Source organism: Diospyros lotus, chromosome 4, assembly GCF_014633365.1.
Source record: "Diospyros lotus cultivar Yz01 chromosome 4, ASM1463336v1, whole genome shotgun sequence".
In the NCBI taxonomy this organism is placed as follows: Eukaryota; Viridiplantae; Streptophyta; class Magnoliopsida; order Ericales; family Ebenaceae; genus Diospyros; species Diospyros lotus.
Genome location: NC_068341.1, coordinates 44,310,334 through 44,334,443, shown reverse-complemented (window position 1 = coordinate 44,334,443; position 24,110 = coordinate 44,310,334). Strand labels below are relative to the sequence as shown.

At 37.0% G+C, this 24,110-nt stretch overlaps 1 protein-coding gene across 4 annotated transcripts; it reads right to left on the bottom strand.

Annotated features, from left to right (window-relative positions):
- Window positions 1–290: 290 nt before the first annotated feature.
- Window positions 291–23,764, bottom strand: LOC127799992 (uncharacterized). 4 transcript variants are annotated; one of them, XM_052334336.1, is made up of 11 exons: window positions 23,149–23,764; window positions 21,138–21,385; window positions 20,409–20,564; window positions 20,093–20,249; window positions 19,086–19,228; window positions 18,898–18,933; window positions 2,416–3,171; window positions 2,252–2,322; window positions 1,817–1,990; window positions 924–1,106; window positions 291–801 (listed from the first exon to the last, which is right to left on the bottom strand). In XM_052334336.1, exons 1-7 carry the CDS (start codon window positions 23,222–23,224, stop codon window positions 2,428–2,430), a joined length of 1,560 nt encoding a protein of 519 aa, XP_052190296.1. In that variant the 5' UTR covers window positions 23,225–23,764; the 3' UTR covers window positions 291–801; window positions 924–1,106; window positions 1,817–1,990; window positions 2,252–2,322; window positions 2,416–2,427. The 4 variants fall into 4 exon arrangements, with proteins under 4 accessions (XP_052190296.1, XP_052190299.1, XP_052190295.1 ...); XM_052334339.1 differs by lacking the exon at window positions 2,252–2,322 and having other exon boundaries at window positions 924–1,164; window positions 23,149–23,759; XM_052334335.1 differs by lacking the exon at window positions 2,252–2,322 and having other exon boundaries at window positions 23,149–23,759.
- Window positions 23,765–24,110: the final 346 nt, after the last annotated feature.

The following is a 24,110-nucleotide window of genomic DNA, read 5'->3' as shown; positions in this document are numbered from 1 at the left end:
ATATCACCATAGCCAAACTTATGTTATTTAAAATAATTAAAAAAAGTATTTCTAACAGTCTAATATAATACTTTTAACTTGCCCATCCTAGATGATCCTAGTTGTAGTTTACAACTAAGCAAAAACACCACTTTACGATTTCTATGTTACCCCAACCACAGCGATCTATCCATGACCAGGATGAAACTTAAGTGAAACAATATAAAGATTTGAACTGACTGGTGTTGAATCAGGAGGTTCGTTTGAAGATAATCTCTTCTATGATTAGATCCGAATCATGTCATCATACATGAGCAAACTTTGTAATATCCATTAGAATAAGTGAAATTGATAAACATAATTATCTTTATTGAATAGTATGAAAATGCATTCATTTCCTTTGCATTGACACGATGTATGATACTGTCGGAGTGAATCGTAAAATCAAGACTCAGTTCAAGCAAGGGAACCTTACCAGGATTACTAATTCTCCATCCAAACATAATACGCGGATTACCCAATACTTTAATATTCCTCCACCAAATCAACTATAATTTATCCAAGATAAGCAGACAATAGTTAAACAGAGTGACATATCTAATCCCTTCGAACAAGTTTACCTGAAACTGTGTCATAAATATACACATTCATATGGTAACACTAGGCTTGCTTTTCATGGCTTTGCGGCACAAATACTTGAATCACAGCCACCGGCAGGCAGAGACAGAAAGAGAGACTTGGCCATGATTAGGCATTGCTTTTTGGCGTGCTCATAGGCCATGATTGGATCGCATTCTGCTAGAGCACACAGGGTTTGCACTGCTGCCGGGGACACAGAGAACGGATGGCCAGAAGATTCAGTAGTACTACATATGGAGACCCAACAGGAAAAATAATAAAATCAAGCTGTCTAGAAGTTGGTTAAAAGTCTGTAAGTAACTTACAAAAGTTCTCGTGTTCAGGAAGTAACTCTTCGTCCACAGCAGCAGGCGAAAGCTTCAGGCCCTGATGGTAAAAGGCTGGATTTGTTTGCTTCCAAGACCGTTGCCAACAACCTAATAAACTTTAGCCCCGCCTCAGGGGGCAGAAAACCAAGCCCAAGCGTGAGCTTGGAAATGTTCATCCTTCTGTGTAAAGCATTTGCATGAAAAGTGCATACATGGTAAGCTAGGGGAATTATAGAGGCTGTCCAATGCAAATGCAGCATATTCAGTATCTTCTATTATCGCAAGTATAAAGCATCTAAGATTGTAAACAAAAATGTCAAGCTCAATGGCAGATTAGTTTAGTTCAACTCTGAAGCACCAGAGTTTGCTAGTTTCTCTCTAAGGACTATCTCAAATGAGCCTTCCGCTAGCCACCACTCACAGGAAAGATCAAGTACCTATTAATTTTTCATACGATCCAAAATACCTATTAGCTTGTAGGATCAAACTGAATATAATGAGCCCCCCCACCCCCCAAAACAAAAAAAAATCTTCTCCCCCTGTATGCAAGTGTGGAAGCACCAGCCCGTGTGTGTGTGTAACATAGAAATGTATAAGGGTCTTCCTGTTCAAGTTTGAACATCTCCCACAACAAAACTAAGTCCTGTGTGATTCCATGTGTTTACATATATATATACATACATATATATGCATGCTTAGCCAAAACACAGAAAAAAATGCAATTTAATCAGTCCAAGTCAAGCAATTAGACTGCCCAGTTTGAACAGCAGCATTAAGCATTTTACCAATCAACAGAAGCACAATAATGCTTCTGATGCTGAAGAGAGTGAATGGATGGTAATTTGAAGTGAGGGCAGCATGGCTTAGCCTTAGCCAGAAAAACTTCTTACCTCCAAAACAGCCTCAAATTTCATCCATGGTTCCAGCTTTAGCACCAACGCACAATGCTACCTCATACTACCAAATAGATTGATGGAGACATCACGCAAGAACACAAAAATATGATGAAATGTGATGTCAATGGCAACCAATAGTCCTTTACACGTGTAACTTTCTGAATATATCTGCAGGAATAGAAGATATGAAACATCTGTTTCAGAACAAGGATAGATGTATACAAGCAGGTTCAGTTTTTAATGTGAAATGGAAAATTGATTCTAGAACGACATCTGAGAACCATCCAATAAAGAAATGTTGCATTAACTGGTTTCACTGGTTAACTACAAAATTTCTCTAAAAAGCATTAATTTAGAGGTGTAGTTATAATCAAGAAAAACAAAAGAACGGACAACAAGAGATGATGGACTCATTCACTGAACTCTTACCCTCATTCGTATTATCCATTTCTACCCACATGCATGTACACTGGTATAGTTATTTTCAAACCTCTTCCCATCTAATCAAGCAACGCAAAATGTGAACAAACAAAGATTACAAACTTTCCCAGGGAGTTGATCTCCTGACCTCATATTCTAATTCAAATGCATACCTATAAGAATGTTTAATGAGGTTGGTTGGGGTGACCATAGTAAACCATTCCAGGTGGCTGAATAAAGCCCATGGGGTGGAAACTTGGAGGCTGCTGTTGTTGCTGAGGTAATGGCATCAACCGCTGTTGAGGCAATACTGATGGCTGCTGAGCAAAATTTAGTGGCTGTGGCTGGGTCATCTGCAACTGTTGCTGATTCAACACAGGACTGACAATGTGAGATGGGGGTCGCACTGGTGGCAAGGCTGGGACGTTCCCATAGGCATATGAATTCACAATTCCACCTGATGGTGGCAGATACTGCTGGGATGAAGGGTTAGGAAGCATATGGTATTGTGTCAGAGAGGTAACAGGTTGACTTTGCAAAGTTGGCTGTGACACCAAAATTGATTGATATGTGTTGATTGGTGGTGCAGTTGTTGGCCGTGTTGGCGTGCTACTGACAGAATGAGCATGCATAGGAGGGAAAGTAGCAGATGATGAGGAAGACTTTGTCAGCCCAGCATTTTTGGCCTCTTCAGCCGCAAATGTGGATAGAACTGAAGACATAATATATTGAGAAGAACTGGAAGCTGCAAGCTTGTCAGCAACCTCAGCTGCAATGTCTGCAGCTGTCTTCTTGGGAACTTCTACACCATTAGAATTCACATGCACAGATGTTGGGATCACAGTTACTTGTTTCAAAGATCCAACATAATTTTCATCATCAAGATACTTTTGCATGTTGCTGATTTCCTCTATCTGAGCCTGTGCCACCTGGAAAAGAAAAACCTAATATATTAGCATCAAACTCAGATTCAAGATATTAGAATTATGGAAAAAAAAATATTATTATGATTGGATCTTTGATGTATCAATGGAATGAAGCAACTAGCACAAACCCAACCCAGCACTGATGCCCATCTGCATTTGCTAATGTCGTTCAATTTTATTTTTTTTTTGGGTTAGTGAAAAACTTGTCATTTTCCTATCTCACCAAAACATATAAAAGATTTATTTAGTACTTCATTTTCTTTTCTATTTTTTCTCCTTTCCTTTTCTGCCCTTCATAATCTAAGATCCCAATATAGTGCTAAGTTCTGGTTAAAAAGAACATGAGAATGTATTTATCTGAAAAAACAAAAAGACAGGTAATGAATCAAACAGCCATTATCATATGGACTCAGTTTAAGAACTCTTGCCCAAAATCCTTTTTCTCATCGATTGATTAATAACAATGACATTTTCAGTTATCTAAAATTAGTATTATAGTTATTCACTGCAATTCTGGTTCATTCTGCAATAGCAGGTTTGTAGGTTATCTAGCAACCATATTGATGTACATTACATTAACTGAGCATGTCCATAACAGCATATTTCCCATGAAATCCAGGCCACTTTATATTATGCCATAATTAACTTAAAAATAGACCCCAGTAATTTCATTTGAAAGATAGGAAAGTCCATTTTAAGCTATTCACTTCTAAATCTTTACTCATGCAAACTTTAAGGAATAAAATTCCATGTAACGAGTTATCATGAACAGCCCAAAACGATTTCTTGAACAGAATGGTAATTAACACCATCACACCAAATAATATCCTGATTGCATCTGTAAGTCCTATTTATAGGCTAAAGACAAATCATAAAACCTAATTAAGTCTTTCTAATAGCAAATTTTTCTAAATACCAAATCTCACTAAATAGTAATCTAATCAAATCTAAGTAACACAAAATGCTGAAAATATTGTCCAAATAAATAAAAAAAAAGGGTCACATTTCCTATCAAGCTTATAATCACATAAACACTAAAAGCATTTCGTCATTTTAATTATCCTACCTTAATTCAGTGAGTAATATCCTCAATAATCTTCTTTTTTGAATGATGGACATGAAATAACAGAATTAATTTTTTCTTAAAATGATTTGATCTTCAAATCTCCCTTTAACATCATCCACATATTCACTTACCAAAAAAAAAAAAATACATCATTCACATTTTTAGTAAACTTACATGTTCCACAATTTGAGTTCAGTATTCATGCTTTCTTTTGTATAATGTATCAAGACAATGTCATCTGCAAATAAAACACAACTAGGAACTTCTTCTTGAATGTGCCTAGTGAGATCATCCACAAATAAAGCAAATAGGTAAAGACTAGGTACAAATTCTTAATATAATCTAATTATAACAGAAAAAACCACTTTTTTTCCACCATAAGGCCTACCATACATTTCTACTCTCTGAAAGACACCTTTCCTTTGTCACCAACACCACCCTTCTCCTCTACCATCGACACCAACCCCCCTCTCTCTTCTGTCGTTGTAGATCACCAAAAACCACTATGACCTTTTTTCTCCTCCCCAACAGATCTGGTTGAAAACCACCAAGGCCCAGCCCCCCTCTTCCGTTGTCGGCAACCGCCACCATCCATCTCTTCCCAACTAGATCTAGCTAAAAACCACTACAACCATCCTTCTCCTCTGCTCAAACATTTGTATTAGATTAGCTAAAGAGTCTTGGGAGGGCATTATGTCAGGGGTGTATTTGGTATTTACTTGGTTGTTTCTTCTAAAATGTTGGTCAGTTGTAACAGCTGATCATATCTTGTTTGATCCGCCCCTTATGTTCTATAAATAGGGGGTTGGGGGGTATTTTCTTTTTTCTAGATCATTCTGTTCTCATTCTATCTTGAGAAAGCTATGCGAGTATGTTCAGTGTGAGAGAAAAGTTGTTGAGTGCTTTGTAATCTCGAGTTAACTCTATATCGCCTGTGTATAGGGCTGTGAGAGAGTGTTCTACAGTGCATGTAATCGTTCTTGTGATTCAAGATAATGGAGAAAAGGCTTGAGGCAATCTGGATATAGGTTTCTGCCAAGGGAACTGAACCAAAATAAACTTCTGTGTCTTTGTGTGTATAGTTTATATTGTTTTTTTTCTTTTTCTTGTTCTATCTGTTATCTGTTTACTTATTGTACCGTGAGTGGAGTATTGGTTGTGTATTCTTGAGGGTTGAATGTTTGAATTAGTGAGGCGGAATCTGGGATTACAATTTGGTATCAGAGCGAGGCGTCTCTACCGTTCAAAAACTCAAGGGAAGGAGACGAATTCTAGTAGAAAGAAATGGTGTCAACTTCATCAAGGTATGATGTAGAAAAGTTTGACGAGAACAATGACTTTGCCTCCTGGAAGATTAAGATGGAAGCCCTCCTCAGCAATCTTGGCCTTGAGAAGGTATTAAAAGAGGAGAAGGAGATGTCAAAGACCCTCATAGCAGAACAAAAGTAGGAGATCACCAAGAAGGCCTTCAACACTCTAATATTGAGTCTTGATGACAAAGTTCTCCGGGAAGTATCCAAGATGAAGACAGCAAAAGAAATTTGGAAGAAATTAGAGAGCCTATACCTAAAGAAGACCCTGTCCAGCCGTCTCTACCTTAAAGCCAAGTTTTTTACATTTAAAATGCATGATCATCAAAAACTTCAAGATCATATAGATGAATTTAACAAACTTTGCTTAGATCTTGAGAACATAGATGCAAAATACGCTGATGAGGATAAGGCCCTAGTTCTACTTCACTCATTACCTAGGTCATGCAAGACTTTTGTAAACATACTAAAACATGGCTGGGAAAAGTTGTCCTTAGATGACATAATTCGTGCTCTTAACTCAAAAGAATTGAGGTTTAAGGATGGAAAACCCACTCCTGGAGATTGTCACACATTATGGTCTTGGCATGACATCGACCGTTTATTGGCAGATTTAAACTATCTTTTTAGCCATTTCCTTTATGTTATATTGTTATGTTTTATTTACTTTATGCATTGGTATTAGTTTGGATATTACACCTGTAAGGGAATAGGATATTTTAAGGGGAGGTTCACGTGTAAAAGGGCCTAGGAAAAAAGACGAGAGTTTATTATTAGGGGTGGGATCTGTTGTGGCAACGCCCCTGCTAGAGGTTTATATACCCCTAGACTCAGCTGGTAACAGTATGAAATATCATAAATAGATTCTATTCTTCTCTGTCATCTTCACTTTGTTCTCTCTTTTCTTCCTCCCTCTCTAATCTCTCTCTCTTACTTGCTTCGTCTTCTTCTAACATCTCCGACTAACCTCTCTAATTCATATTAAATTAGAGGGCGGATTACATTGTCACATTTGGGTTTGTGACAGAGATGTCCTATTAGTAAGGTCTAGAAGCATGAGAAGAGACCCTGAGGTAGAGGAAAATCACAATCTAAGTCTAGGACAAGAAAGAATCTCATACTATGTTACTATTGCCATGAAGAATGACACATTAAAAGACACTGCCCTAAGAAAGAGAAAGACCTATCCGATAAGGAGAGCGTAGAAGGGTGTGTGAATGTGTGTGAACTAGGGTACGACAGTGTTAATGCATTGGTAGTTTCTGAAAGAGCAGAAAGTAATGAGTGGGTTAGGGATTATGGTTGCTCATTTCATATGACCCCTAAGAAGAATTGGCTGCAAAATTACCAAGAAATAAATGAGGGAAAGGTCTTGCTAGGCAATGACCATGAGTGTAAGGTCCTAGGAGTGATGTAAGATTAAAAATGCATGATGGATCCTATAGAACCCTCACTGCAGTGAGATATGTTCCAGAACTTAAGAGAAAACTGATTTCTCTTGGTGAGTTGGATAGGAATGGCCTAAAATTTAAGGATAAGGGTGGAGTCTTGAAAATATCAAAAGGATCATTAGTGTGCATAAAGGCAGTGCTACATAATGGTATAAACCTTCTGCAAGCAACTACCTTAAGTGGTGAAGCTGCAACAGTAAGCAACAACATCCAAAATCAGGCAAGGCTATGGCATTTAAGAATGTCACACATAAGCGAGCAAGGGCTCAAAGAACTTGCCAAAAAGGAATTTTAAGGCATGGACTGGTCAGTGTGAATCCTGCATTTATGGCAAAGCTACCGAAATAAAGTTTAATAAAACAGCTATACACACATCCAAATCACCCCTAGACTATATTCACTCAGATTTGTGGGGGTCAGCCCAAACCTTAACCCATAGAGGCTCTCGGTATTTCCTATCAATTATTGATGATCTCTCTCTAATGTTATGGGTTTATATCTTAAAATCTAAGGATAATACCTTTGAAGCTTTTAGGACATGAAAAATAATGGTAGAAAACCAAAAGAGCAGATCTGTTAAGGCAATAAGAATTGATAATGGGCTCAAATTTTGTAATAGGAAGTTCAACCAAATGTGTAAGGATAGTGGGATTATAAGACACTTGACTGCTCCAAGAAACCCTAAACAAAATGGGTTAGCCGAAAGAATGAATTCCTACCCTATTAGAAAGGGTTAGGTGCATGCTTTTCCATGCAAATTTATCAAAATCATTTTGGGGAGAGGTAGTCTCGACAGTTGCCCATGTGATAAATAGATCTCCATCAGCAACCATCGACTTTAAACCCCCCCCCCCCCCCCCCCCCTATGAAAGGTGGACAGGTCATAAACCAAGTCTAAATCACCTTAGAGTGTTTGGGTGCTTAGCCTATGCTCACGTGAAGCAAGGCAAGCTTGAACCTAGAGCCAAGAAATGCTTGTTCATTGGTTATCCCACAGGTGTAAAAGGCTATAAGCTGTGGAACCTTGAACCTGTAGGGCCTAGAACAATAGTCACAAGAGATATGACATTTGATGAAAGTACTACCATGAAATTAGGAAATAAGAAAACCCCACATGATTTAGAGGAAAAGGGAAAGACCATAGATGTGGAAATTTCTGGAATAGGGGTTGATAATACCCAAGAAATATCTAGAAATGATCAGGACCTGAATGAACAGGTCCAAGAAGGAGGTCAGGACCAAGACTCAACTCAATATCAGGAGAGTAAAGGAGGAAGTGACGCATACTCTAGCCTAGGGGACCAGCCAAACCCTTCTAGATATAGTGTAGCATGGGATAGGCAGCCTAGGACCCGAAGGCCTCCCCAACGATTTGGCTACTCATATTTAGTAGCATATGCCCTTAATAGTGCATTAGAAAGTGTAGGAGATGAACCCTTCACCTATAAAGAGGCAGTGCTCTCTAGAGACACTGAAAAGTGGATAGAAGCCATGAAATCTGAAATAGCATCCCTTAGGAGGAACCAGACTTGGGATCTGATTGATAGGCCTAAAGGACAACGTATAGTGAGTTGTAAATGATTGTATAAAATTAAGGAAGATGCTGGAAACAACCCTAAACCTAGGTACAAGGCTAGGTTGATTGCAAAGGGTTTTACCCAAATACCAGGAATAGATTTCAATGAGTTTTTCTCACCTGTTGTGAGACATACCTCAATAAGAGTGTTGTTGGCCATCACTGCTCATTTAAACCTAAAATTGGAGCAAATGGATATAATAACAGCCTTCCTTCATGGAGACTTTGATGAGAGAATTTTAATGGACCAGCCTAAAGGCTTTGAGGCTAAAGGAAAGGTGGAGAAGGTGTGTTTGCTAAGAAATCCCTTTATGAGCTTAAGCAGTCTCCAAGACAATGGTATAGGAAATTTGATACTGTCATGTTGAAGCAAGGGTATCTTAGAAGTTCCAATAATTGTTGTGCTTACTTTAAACATGTCTCACCTAGCATCTCTATATATTTGCTTCTCTATGTGGATGACATGCTCATAGCAAGTCAATCCGAGCAAGAGATCCAGCTATTAAAGCTAAGACTTAAATCTGAATTTGAGATGAAGGAACTAGGTGAAGCAAATAAAATTCTAGGAATAAAAATCTCTAGAGACAAACAACGAAGGAGAATTTTCCTAGCTCAGAAATACTATCTAGCAAAGTTGTTATCTAGGTTTGGAATGGCAAATGCTAAGGTTGTGAATGTGCCATTTGCCTCTAATTTTAAGTTGTCCTTGGATCAATCCTCAAAGGATGAGGAAAGTAGGAAGGAAATGGAAAATATTCCATTCTCGAGTGCTGTGGGAAGTTTAATGTATGGTATGGTATGCACTCGGCCCGACTTAGCTCATGTAATGAGTGTAGTAAGTCGGTTTATGGCAAATCCAGGAAAATCCCACTGGAATGCAGTGAAGTGGGTATTTAGATACCTAAAGGAATCATCTAAGAATGTCTTGTCTTATGGTGGAGCTAATATAGGAGACAAAGCTAGTATCCTAGGGTTCTCGGATGTAGATTATGCTGTTGATTTAGATAAGAGGAGATCCACATCAAGGTATGTGTTTAAGTTGTGAAACTCTACAATCAGTTGGAAGTCTAGTCTCCAACATGTGGTGACATTATCTACTACCGAAGTAGAATACATAACTATATCGGAAGCTATGTGGCTTAAGGGTCTAGTTAGTGAGCTCTTAGGGATAGATGTCAAAGGCAACTTTGATGTGTGATAGTCAAAATGCCATTCATTTGTCTAAAAATCAGGCACATCATGAAAGGACTAAGCATATAAATGTTAGTCACCACTTCATTAGGGAAATAATTGAAAAGCAAGATGTATTTCTAACCAAAGTTTTAGGTGAAGAGAATGCAGTTGACATGTTTACTAAAGCTATACCTATCGCAAAGCAAGGCATTGCATGAAGATACAGCAGATTATTCCAAATGTTGATTGCAGGAGTAGCATGGTAGTATGGGAGGGTGCAAATAGTCGTGAAGTCTTAAGGAAGCCTAATCTAACTCAAATGGGTGGAAAATTTTGTTGAAACATTTGTATTAGATTAGCTAAAAAGTCTCAGGAAGGCATTTATGTCAGGGATGTATTCGGTATTTACCTGGTTGTTTCTTTTAGAATGTTGGTCAGTTGTAATGGCCCTATTGTAATGGCCGGTCATGTCTTTTTTGGTCCGCCCCTTATGTTTTATAAATAGGGGGTCAAGAGGTCTTTTCTTTTCCCAAATCATTCTGTTTTCATTCTATCTTCATTCTATCTTGAGAGAGTTATGCGAGTATGTGATATGTGAGAGAAAAGTTGTCAAGTGCTTTGTAATCTCGAGTTAACTCTGTATCGCCTGGATATAGGGCAGTGAGAGAGTGTTCTACAGTGCATGTAATCGTTCTTGTGATTCAAGATAGTAGAAAAGAGGCCTAAGGCAATCTAGATGTAGGTTTCCGCCAAGGGAACTGAACCAAGATAAACTTCTATGTCTTTGTGTGTATAGTTTATACTGTTGTTTACTTTTTCTTGTTCAATCTATTATGTGTTTACTTATTGTATCGTGAGTGGAGTACTATCTGTGTATTTTTGGGGGTTGAATGTTTGAATTAATGATGTGAAATCTAGGATTACATCCTCCCAACTAGATTTGGCCCAAAACCACCACAAACCAACCTTCATCTACCGTCGAGACCATCGCTAACTACCCCTCTCTCCTTTGCCACTTGCACCATTGCAACCCACCACCTCTCTTCCATCACTAGAGCCAACACAAACCATACCTCTTTTTGATTATTTGTTTAACACATTCAATAATTACATATTTTTTAGAATTAAATATCATTTTTATAATGTAAAAATACATTCTTGTCAATTGATTATTTTTACCATTCTATTCCATCAAAATCAAGGCATACCAAACATAACAATTGAATGGAATGATCATTCCAATCCTGCCCATAACAAACATGGCAATGGAATGGAATAGTCATTCTATTTCATTCCTTTTCCCTTTCCCTTCAAAACCATTTTGTCCAACCAAATGTAACCTGTCCTCCTCCTCCTTACTAAAACCTATTTTCTACACCTCCTTCACTAAAAGCTTACTCTTCTTTATGATGAGATAGTATACCATAATGAAATTCAAAATAACTTTTCCTTCATTTTTTTCTCTCTCTAAAGTCATGACCTCTATACACATATCTATACCTATCCACTTTCTATCCACATAACCATTCAAGTCATCTTATCTCTATGAATTCCTTACAACAAACCTTTTACACCTTCTCAAAAAGTCTTCCTTTTATCTCTTTTTCAATACTTGTGGTGTATACACACTAACAACATTCAAAGTGTTTTCTTTTAGAACGTTTAACTACAATAAATCAAACTCCCATCCTCTTCACATCCACTGCCTTATCCTTTAAAGTTGTATCTATAATAATCGTCATGACATTACAGTAAAACTTAGAGAGAGTGGAAATTTCTTGCATATCTTAACTAATAGAACATACACCTATTTGTACAAAATCATTCATATGTCATGACATAAGCATGATATAAGGCTAACCCTAAGTCTAGAATACACACGTGTTATCTCTACATACAACTCAACACTCCCCTTCAAGCTAGCGCATATATATCATATGCACCAAGCTTGTTACATATATACCCAATTCGATGATCTCTGAGAGATTTAGTAAAGACACCTGCTAACTAATCATTTGAATTGACAAAAACTGTGGTAATACAATCAGATAAAATCTTTTCTCGAATAAAGTGCCAATCTATCTCGATGTGTTTGGTCCTCTCACGAAAGACTAGATTGGAGGCAATATGTAACACAACTTGATTATCGCAAATTAATCTCATCTGTGATATTTCTCCAAACTTGAGTTCCTAAAGCAATTGTTTCAATTAGATAAGTTCACATGTTGCCAAGACCATAATACGATATTCTGCTTCTGCACTTGACCTAGCAACAACATCCTGTTTTTGTTTTTCCAAGATACTAGGGTAGGTTCCCTTCAACCAGAACACAATATCCTGAATTAAATCGTCTATCAAATGGAGAACTAGCCCAATCAGCATCTGAATATCCGATTACCTAAGTATAACCTCCGTCCTCATACAATAGTCATTTCCCTGGAGCTATTGATTAGTGGTTAATTTTGTAAAAATTTTGTTATAATTATACCCTTCTTTTGATCTTAAAAATGGTTTAAATAATATATTAATATATATTTTATGGTTATATGCAAGTTTAAATTGAAAAATGAATGAAATGAAATTTTAAAGTAAAATTTAATAATAATAATATATAAAATTATATATAATACATATACATCATTATATGCATGCATGTAATATATATATATAATATAATCTAATATATATATATGTGCCATGTGTAATACATATATATAATATATAATTTATTAATAACATTAAATTATTTTTTTTTAGGCATGAAGAATTCAAACCCATGAAGACTTAAAGTCCATGAAGAATTCAAATCCATGAAGAATTCAACCCCATGAAGAATTAAGGCCCAATTTGAGCAACCCATGGAAGATATTATTTGGAGAAGGCCCAAGAATTATTTTTAATCCTAATGAAGATTAAAAAACCAATTTATAGAAATCTATTTTTATTTTTTATGTGAGAGCTTTATTAGGTGTGTTTTTTTAGCTAAAATCCATTTAACTATTAGGTGGATATTATAGCTAAAATCCATTTAACTTTATGAGTGTTTTATTAGGTATGTATTTTAGCTAAAATCTATTTAATATTAGGTGTGTATTATAGCTAAAATCCATTTAACTTTAAGTGTGTGAGTGCCCATTAGATATAATTATGTCTAATTGAATAATTGAAATTGTGTGGTTTGTATTGCATCTTGTGGCCTATAAATAGCTCACTTGATTGCATTTGTAAGTGTGATTATTATTCTTGAATTAAAGTTTAGTTGTTTCCTTATAATTCTCTCTTTGAGAATTGTTCTTGTTCTTTCCCCTTTTCTTTAGTATTCTCTCTTGTGATCTTACTTACTTCCTTTCTTCTTTTAAATTCTTATGTCATTTATTGTCTTTTAATTATTCACCGCCTAAATGGCCGGTTAGTTTATGCCTTTAAATTCCTGCAATTTTAATTCTTGTCTTTTAATTATTCACCGCCTAAATGACCGGTTAGTTTATGCCTTTAAATTTCTGTAATTTTAATTCTTGTCTTTTAATTATCCACCGCCTAAATGGCCGGTTAGTTTTTACTATTTTAATTCCTGTCATTTAAATTCTGTTATTTAAATTACGTCATTTAAATTCCTGTCAATTAACTTTCAAATAAAGATGAGTAGCTAAATCTAATCTTGGGTTAAGGCAAGGACAGTGTCCAACGCCAATGATTCCCAAAGAAAGCTGCACTTTAAATAAGTAACATTAATTTAAATTTCAGTATGAGTGTGTATTAATTATTGAAAAATCACTAGGTTTGGATTGGAGCATAAGCCTAACTTAGAGCTTTCATGCCATGTATGAGAGTTACTAGAACTGGAAACGCTATCATACCCAAACCCGGATAATTAATTTAGTTGTTTTGTGTATTAATTGCAATTGAATTTATAGTGGTTGCTTAAATTAGAATCCCGCATATCATGTATGGGGATTGCTTAACCTAGAACTATCATCATCTCTAATTGCATTTAATAACAAACCCTCATATCTGAAATTAAATTAATGTTGCTAATCTTTTATGCTAAAATTTGGGAATCAACGGGTTGGTACTGAAATTGTCTTAACTCAAGCACTATCCAAATTTATATTTTTACGTTTAATGTTTATTTCAATTTCTGTCTTACTTTATTTTCTAGTATCTGTTGTCTAAAAAAAATCCCATAAAAAACCTTGTTGCCAATTTGTTCAAATGCGTGTGCGTGTGCATGTGCGTGTGCGTGTGTGTGACATTCTTTTTCTTTTGCCATAAATAAATCTCTCAGTGGACGACCTGGATTCATCCAGAAAATATAAATTTAAATTTGGACTACAACTGCACTCGTACACTGGCGAGTATAAACCTCTCACGAAAATAAAAAAAATATAAAAGTTTTATTATGATTTGTTTTTATTGTGTTTTAATTGCAGGGTGAGAGTGCAGTCAGCTATCACAAGGAAACTTTAGAAACTGACTGACAACATAACAAAGAAAGAAATGCCAAGCCGAGTGATAATTAGATAATTAAGTTTTCCAACTAGCCTGCGATATTTCCCAGGATCTACAAGAGGCTCCCCCTATCGTGGTAAAAGCTTTACATTAAGATCCATAGGAGAATCTATAGGTTTACAATCAAGCATCCTAGTTTCTTCCAAAATGTCTAACACATACTTTCGCTAAGAGATGACTATACCAAAGCTAGACTAGGCAACTTCTATGACAAGAAAGTACTTAAGCAACCCCAAGTCTTTGGTCTAGAAATTATGGAAAAGATATCTCTTTAGTTGAGCAATACCATCTTGATCATCACCTGTAATGACAATATCATCCACATAAACAATCAAGTATATACAATTTCCCTGTGATGTGTGTTTGTAGAAAACCGAATGATCAAACTTACTACGAGTCATACCAACTTTCTAAATAATAGTACTAAAGTGACCAAACTAGGCTCGCGGAGACTGTTTTAACCCATATAGTGAGCGTCGAAGTTTACAAGCCAAACCAGACTCCCCCTGAGCAGCAAACCCAGGAGGTTGCTCCATATAAATCTCTTCCTGAAGTTCACCATGTAGGAAGGCATTCTTAATGTCTAGTTGATACAACAGCTAGTGGCGCAGAACGGCTATAGAGATAAACAAACGCACATAAGACATTTTAATCGTCGGGGAAAAGGAATCACCATAGTCAAGACCATACACTTGAGTGAACCTTTTTGCTACCAAACGAACCTTAAGTCGATCAATGTGCCCATCAGGACCAACTTTGACAGCATAGATCCATCAACATCCAACAAGAGATTTACCTGGGGGTAATGGAACCAAATCTCAAGTACCATTGGAATGTAAAGCAGTCATCTCTTCTACCATTGCTTGTCACCACCCCGAATTAGAAAGTGTCTCGTTAACTGTTTTGGGAACAAAAACAGAGGATAGGGACGAAAGAAAAGCATTGTAAGGAGAAGACGGGCAGTGATAACTAAGAAAATTATAAATTAGATGAGAATTGTGTGTAAAACGAGTACCTTTCCGAAGGGCAATGGGAAATTGATCCTCGAAAGGTAGAGTCACGATAGGTGGAGATGCTGGAGTGGGAGGTGAGGCAACAGGAGTCATTCGTGTAAGAGGGGAAGCGGGAGGATGCGCAAGGACATCAGTAAGACCATCATGTGACATAAGCAGAGAACGTCGATGATAGACCTATAATGGGATAGACGAGGGAACAACAGGACTATATGGAATAGGGATGGCCTCGGAAATGGGATGGCACTCAGAAGGAGGGAAAAAGTTAAAAAAAAGGATGACTAAGCGAGAAAAGGCGATGGAGTCACTAGAGTGGGCGATAAAGGCAATTGTGGATGATGACTGCTGGGATGTCTTATACTTGAGATACTCGATACAGTCATCCCCATTAAGAAGTAAGGAATTTGATGATGTCCAGCAAAAGATTCAGATCGAGAACTATCAACAGAAGCAACATTCGCACAAGGAAAGCAACCATGCAACTTATAACAATGTTCCTTAGTATGCCCCAACTTGTGACAAAAGTCACACTTGAGCGGTTGCATCGATTACTACCACGACCCCCTCCCTGTTCTCCACGATTCTGAATATGCAAAGCCATAACTGAATTATTGTTGGTGGAAGAGGTAGGCACTGAAGGAACAGAGGAAACCTGAAGAAGATGAGAATACACTTCATCCATTGTAGGGACATTGGGGCTGGCAAGAATCTAGTCACGAACCGGAGCAAGTTCGGGACCAATGGCAGCAAGGGTACATACCATGAAGAACTTGTATCTCTAAGCAAGATCTTCTGCAGTAATCTTACCGGCGGGAAGAAGATAGTTATACTCAGCCTTAAGTAAAGCCATCTGACCAAGGAAATCGGGAAGAGTCATACCATGTTGTCTCAAATTAATCAAATTAGATACCACTAAATACAGGCATTGGATGATGTCATTTGTATAAAGAGCCTTTACCTGACTCCATAACTCACAACAGGTGGTATAGTTAGTATAGATTGGGTGAAAAGAGGGATCAATTGATTGCCACATGAGACTGCATAACAAAGCATTAGGTTTCACCCACGCAGTTTTGTCGATGGTCACATCCTCAAACCTGGTAGTCAGATGATCATCTAAACCTTGACATATACACCATAATTCAACAGCCTTAGACCAAGAGAGATAATTTGAACTACCCATTAACTTTTTAGTAGCTATGGCTGGAGAGGGAGACAAGATATCAAAGAAGGAACTGGATTTACTGGGTCTTGACATGTTTAATGGAAAATCTGTCGAATCTAAGTTAAATAGATCTGAAATGGATCTGTCGGATGTAGGCTAAATAGATCCGGTTTGTTGGGTCAGATCTAGGCTAAAGAAATCTGAAATGGATCTATCAGATCTAGGCTAAACAAATCCGGTTTGTTGGGTCAGATCTAAGCTAAACAGATATAAAATGGATCACACTTGGTTGGGTCAGATCTAGGCTAAACAGATCTGAAATGGAACACACTTGGTTGGGTCAAAATAGATCTAGATTGCAAGGCCAAATTGAAATAATCGCACCTATTGGCAAATCTGAAATTTAGAGACAGATCTGGAGGAGGAGGAGTGGCTGGAGATCTGTGTAATGAAGGAGGCAGCAAGAGCGGTCCAAGCAGATCCAACGGTGAGGAGCTAGAGGCGGCTGAAGTGGTGACAGATCTGAAGTCATTGACCAAGAAGAGGATGAATTGGTGCAAAAGGAGAAGAAAATCCGATTATGGCCGGCCCAATATGCTGGAGGCGGCGCGGTAGGCCGTAGGCAACGGCAGTCGTTGGCAACTCGAGTGGCGGTAGCAAGGCGGTGCGGTAGGCAACGGCGATCGTCAGCAACTCGAGCGACGATGGCGACGGTGGCAAGATTTGGACAATGACGGCGATGTTGGAAGAACAACAGCGCTGGCGATGTTGGAAGAACAACAGCGCTGGCGATGTTGGAAGAACAACAGCGCTGGCGATGTGGAAGCAGATTTAGCAACGATTACACATGGCAACGGATCTAGCAATGGCGGATGGCAAAGGAGTTCACTGTTGTTGTTGCAGGAGCAGCGGATTTGAGCCGGCAAGAGATGGCAGTGGCGGTGACTGGCTGCCTGAAGAATTGAGAGAGCAAGGAGATGGTGGTGGCAGAGCAAGCTCCAAAGAAAGGCTCCGCTGGAAGGATTACACAGCAGGAAAGAAGGCACCGCTGGAAATGGAGGATACAACTAAGGTTTCTATGCTAGCTCTGATACCATGTAAAACTTAGAGAGATTGGAAATTTCTTGCATATCTTAACTAATAGAGTATACACCTATTTATACAAAATCATTCATATGTCATAACATAAGCCATGACATAAGCATGACATAAGGCTAACCCTAAGTCTAGAATACACACACAAGTGTTATCTCTATATACAACTCAACAATTACCTTTACTATCCTCATAAAATTTTGCATCAAATATCTCATTTTAAAAGTACCTCCATGGATTTTATTGTTAAAGTTTTAGTACTTAATAATCCAATCCTAAACTACTAATCTTTACATTCATTGTGAACATTCGAAACCTTGCAAATTTAGTACTACAATCAAGTGCCAATACAATGGTGCCTTAGCTCATTTTTTACTATATTCAAGCAATATAGAGCCTTGAGAATTACACCTCCCCCCCCCCCCCCCCCCAAACAAAAAAAAAAAAAGAGGCTTATGTTTACAATCCATGTTAAAAAATATCCAATTCATTCTACAAAAGCAGGTTTATTGGCTATCCAACAACAAGATGGGTGTATATTACATAAACTCAACATAACCAAAACAGCATATTTCCCATGAAATCCATGCCGATGGTTGTTATGCCTGTGGGCAAATCATAAATAGACCTAGTGATTTTATTTCAAAATCTAGAAAGTCTATTTATATCTTTCCATTTTGAATATTTACTTTCACAAACTTCAAGAAATAAATCCCATTTATGGAGCTACCAACATAAATGAGAAGATATTTTTCCCCAACATTCATAAAGTTGTTAACTGCTTGCCAGCAAAGCATGCATTATCAGCAATTAGAAAAGGCAAAATATTTGATTTTTCAATATCAAAAAGAATCGGGCAAATATTTCAAAAGCTATAAATGATACTGAATGTGAGGAGGAATCAGTAAAAACAAGTGCAAAATTGTGCAAAAACAGCAAAAGATCAAATCTAGAATGAAGATCTTAAAATTAGGATTTAAGAAAACCTCAAAAGTAGAACTAGAGCAAAACTTCTGCCTACAAAGTTCTTAAAAGACTATCTATACTAGCGTTACAGCAAATTAAATCCTAGCCCTTCATAACAAAGGAATCCTTCTAATCCGAGCCATCCATCTATTTCAAAAGCTGCATGCTAGTCACATTAAAGCAAATATACTAAAAAAAGTTCCCAAAACCTAATAAACTCAAATACTAAATATAACTAAACAAATAAAAATAAAATAAATAAAGAATAACCTCCTGCTGAAACAAGGTAAATCCACATAAAGGAGGATTCCAGTACAACTCAAGTACAACTGCATTTAAAAGCAGGATACGAGGTATCCAGAAAACAGGCGAAACTGGTAAAGAATAAAATTGCAGAATATATACCTGCGTCTGAGTGCGGATATTCTCCAGTTCTGATTCCTGAAAGTTTTGAAAATATCAACAAAAATAATTACAGAAAGTTATGATTTCCAAAATTGAACAGGTTAACACTTTTTTTCTCTATACATAGAATACAAACCAATAGCCAGTAAACATAGTAAAACAATAATGGATAAAGAGATGGCAAATACCTGTTCATGCAATGCTTCTCGTAATTGGGATACCAGGGCTAACCTATTTGCTTCAACTGTCTTAAACTTCTCCATGCACTGTTTCAAAACATCTTTTTCCTCCTCTAATTCTTTGGACAAAGTCTTCCTTTTTGGATCTTTAGCTGAATAACAAATAAATTGCACATTAGACACCCAAACATGGAGACCAACCAAAGTAAACATAAACATTGTTAGTAGCAGAATCATAAACAAGAATAATAAAAGTATTCTTTGCAGGCACTTAGCAATCATAATTTAGATGGTGGATGGGTTAATGAGAAGCTAATCAAATCAGGACCAGAGATTATGAGTGGAACAACTGAACTACAGAGCGGTCTAACAAGAGAGAGAGGGATCAAAAGGCTATGCATTGATGAATGTGACTACTCATATGGGAACCAAAGCCTCCAACTTACAAAAGATGGTATTATAATCTAGCTAGGATTAGCCCTGCCTTCAGAACTAGTCCGCCTGTTCCTAATCGGATAAATAAATTATTCAAATAACAGCAGTCTCTCTCTTAAAGTTAAACGTAAGGCAGCTAAAAGCTGTTTGGTGGTAGCCCATAGCATAATCTCTGTCCTAAACCAACAAGCCACTAGATCCAGTATGACTGCATATGTTAAACAACCTTTAAGATCCTAGTACCTCCTATAGGGGTTAGAGGTGAATGGCTTATTCATCATGCAATGATATCCTCCTTGACACTTAAGCTACCGGACAGTTAACAAGAGCGCAATTTGAGCCCTGGCCAGATGCCAGTTCATCAGACACACCAGTTTGTTGGCAACAAACAGGTGTCACAACTACTGTCTCCCGCCATGCCATTTCCCTTACAGAGGCTGACATGTGGGATTCATTCTCTAATGTGCAAGGTATGATGTTACATTGATTTAGCATTTAAAGACACATACCCTATATTTCATAAACTTGTGTTTGTGTGTGTACATATATATAATGCTGGCTGAAAGCTGCTCACAACCTACCTTTGCTACAGGCCAGATCAACATCTTCCTCCATCTTCCTTATGCGATGTACAGATGACTTACATTTCCTTGTCTCTTCATCCTCACTTGCATGTTCACTGAGTACCAAGTGAAATGCAGAAACTATTTTTTCTGCTGTGCCTCCAATTGTCAATTTCTGGTTTCAACAGTAATCACATAGGCAACATAAGCATTAAAATGAAAGAATGCAGATATTTGGATTTAAATAAGGACATCTACAGAAATGAAAGCCTGAAATCATTTAAACAAGAGAAGAAAATTTCAAGAAGCATAAAACCCTTTTTATGCTTCTCACCATTTTAATGGAGCGTGAATCCCTCTTTACAATTTTGATAGATCGAGAACGTTTCCTGCCAAACTCCAAGGGTGGAGGTAATTCTTCTTTGAGCATTATATCTTTAAGGTTCCTTGCACGGGATCCAAAAACTCTCCTTTCTTCCCAAATAGCAACCTATCAAGTACCAAAACATTACATCTAATTAATTTGCTCTATGTTCCCAGAAAACAATGCCATCTTATGACCTACATTTTACAAATTAAAATTTTGAAACTTCTTTGTAAGAAACATGAACTTCTTTTAAAAAGCAAAAAAGAAATTTATAATGGATAAGACATCTTTCTTCACAGAAAGTAAGAGATCTAAGCACTTAACAGAAGAATCAAAATAGTGAAACCTAATCTGAGAGAGAGAGAGAGAGATGGAAAAATGTATAAGTGAGAATGACAAGGGTAAGATGGAAAAATGTAGTAGTTAATACATTTCAAGATCCCAAGAAAACATTAATTTTAATAGATCAAAAACACTAATCTACAGACAGAGGATAGGCAAGCAAGATGGATTTCATTAATCTAACATCAGAATATCAGAACACTAATAAGAAACCAGTGCTTTATGTGCCCCATGACTGGAAACAATTAATATTTCAAGAACAAAAGTACAAAAATGAAAACTAAGAACAACAGGGAGCAGAAAACACTACCAAATCAAATTCATCAAAAGCAAAGAAAATGTATGAGAGCATACCAATCTGGACACCACATTTTTCCCGTCATCATCACCTTTCTCAATAACATCTTTGATTGCTGCTGGAAGAACCTTCCAAAATTCACTAACAAATTCATTTCCTTTACGCTTGCTATTCTGTAGGATGTCGTTTGCAAGATACAGAAGTGGAACTTTTTGAACCATTTGTGAACTATGGAACTGTTTTTCCCATGTTGCAACAACTAGCTCGGCCTTGCTCCGATGAAAAATACACCAATGCGATAATGCTAATAACATGAGTCAAGATAACAAACAATAACATGCCAACTATATACTGTTCCATCACGCAAGATACTAAGTGGTTTAGTTGTTCACATATCTCTCTAAAAGGATGGTAACCAATTGGGAAAAAAAGAGCAATAGGAGTAACATCAATACCAATAGCAGACCTAAATAGAACTTCAGAACTATAGCAGTATGGGTCAACATAGCAGTACGGTTTATTTAGAATTAAAAGAACTTAGATTAGGCTGATTTTGCAATGCATTTGTTTTAAGAAATAATAAAACTAGAACCTGCATAACAACAACAACAACATATCCAGCTCCATATATTTCATATCAAATTTTAATGTCTCTCCCAAAGTCTTCTTGGGTCTACCTCTACCTCTTTTTGTGACTAATTATTCCATTTCATCAACTCTCCTCACAGGAGCATCTCTTAGTCTCCTTCTCACATGACCAAACCATCTTAGTCTAGTCTCTCTCATCTTCTCCTCGATTGGCACTACTCCTACCTTATTACGAATAACTTCATTTCTAATTTTATCATTTCTTGTATGTCCACACATCTATCTTAACATCCTCATCTCCGCTACACTCGTCTTTTGCTCATGCTGGTATTTAACTGCCCAACATTCTGAGCCATACAGCAAGACTGGTCTTATAGCTGTCCTATAAAATTTTCCTTTCAATTTTAATGAGATTTTACCATCACATAACACCCCCGATGCATTTCTCCATTTTAGCCAACCTGCCTTAATTCTATGTGCGACATCCTCGTAGATTTCTCCATCTTTTTGAATCACTGATCCCAAATATCAAAAATGGTCTTTTCTTTGTAAGATTTGGTCTTCTAATTTTATTATAACATCATCCACTCTTGCATTTTTACTAAATTTGCATTCCATATATTATGTTTTCTTTCTACTTAATTTAAATCCCTTAGATTCTAAATTGTTTCTCCACAACTCAAGCTTAGTGTTCACTCCTTCTTTTGTTTCATCCACCAAAACTAGAACCTACATAATGTTCGTAAAAAACCAAACCATTAAATAGAAGCAGGTTGTCTCACAAGTCAAATCAGTAAGAATAATAGCCTCCCGTCCTCCTGTTCTGTCTACACTAATTTAAATAAATTTGACTTTCAATGAAGAGAGAACGCCTGATGCTTAAAGAAGACTGGAAATTGGCATGAACAAGTAAGAAAGAAAAAGAAGATTTGAAATTGGCATATCACGGAGCTCGCAGAAAAATCACAAATTAAAGAGAATTCACCACTTTAGTAGAACTTCATCAAATCAGAGGCGCGCTTACCCAATTCCATAACTGCTGTCACATAATGTCATCATTTCCATTTGACCAGAATGATAGCCAATATGGCAGCAGGAACCAGGAAGCAGCACAAAACTCAGAAGATTGAAATGCACGGGATAAAAAACTCAAAGGTTTCACATCACTGTAACAATAAATTATGAATTTTTCCATTTTCAGCATGTTGCTAAATTGATAAAAACTCACCAAATGACGCCCAGCAGAAAGGCTAGAAAAAATTTCGACCACATATGGGATGTGGCATGGTATTAATCAGTACAGTATATTCAAGACAGCGTATTTTCTTAAAATTAAACCAATTCCATTGGATACAAAAGATATAAAATTCAATTACATTTGCAACTCCACCAGATAAATAATTCAAAAGCATGCGCAGAAAAGAAAACACACGGAAACATGGCAAAACAAATTGAGGAAAAAACAGAGGAGAAGGATACTCTCGATGCATTGCTGAGTGCTGTTGAGCTTTGAAAGCTTGTCCGCAAGTATCTGCTCGCTGAACACGCTATTCATCCCACCAAAAAGGAACAAAAAGAGAATGACGGGTAGGGAGAACACCCTAAATCAAACCAACTCAAACAATCCAATCTCCAGCCCGGTTTATCAATATTTCGATCTATAAACCCTACTTCAGTAACGGAAACAAGAACATGTAAGTTCCAAATTGAGCAATTGCTGAGACCCAAGCAATGCCTGAGATGTGAAAAGAGAACTCAACAACTGCATTTACGCGGAACCCTAGCACCGACCACCAGAGGGCGAAACGAACCGGGACAAGGTGAGGACACAGGGAGGGAATTACAGAAGCATCGAACCGAGGAGGATTTTGAGGCGGCAAATTACGCGAAAGAGACAAAGTTCGCGGAGATTCTCTGTAAACCCTACGGGGGCTCCTTCTTAGAGGTGTTTGGCAGAGAAGAAAGCGAGAGAAAATCGTTTAATGTGTGCGCTTCTCGAAAGGGAGAAATGACAGACGTTCAGGAATTTTTGATTTTTATGTTTTGGTTAATTACGCGAAAACCCCTTCAACTATACTTTAATATCAACTAATACCGCTTAATTGAAATATTATTTTCCAATCACCTAATTTAGTTTGATAATAACTTGAAATTTAGAAAATTTCATTTTAAAAATTCACGTATTATATTGGTGGGTACTTTTCTTAAATAAAATTTGTTGTCCTACAAGAATTGAGAAATGTTCATATTTTTTTTTGACTAATTTTATCATTTTTTTGCGTATATTAATTGTTTTTATTATTATCAAAATATAATAATAAATTTATTTGTATATGAGAATATCTTGATAAGATAGCGAATGACCTTTCACAGATGAGTTAGATGTGAATGACTTTCTAATAAGAAACAAAAATAAATCAATTAATGAGGGCAAGTACATT

Coding starts and splice junctions, on each gene's coding strand:
- LOC127799992 (XM_052334336.1), bottom strand. CDS start 23,224: ATGAATAGCGTGTTCAGCGAGCAGATACTTGCGGACAAGCTTTCAAAG. Junction 20,250..20,408: donor ATTCACGCTCCATTAAAATG/GTGAGAAGCATA, acceptor TGTTGAAACCAG/AAATTGACAATTGGAGGCAC. Junction 18,934..19,085: donor GAGAAGCATTGCATGAACAG/GTATTTGCCATC, acceptor CAAAACTTTCAG/GAATCAGAACTGGAGAATAT.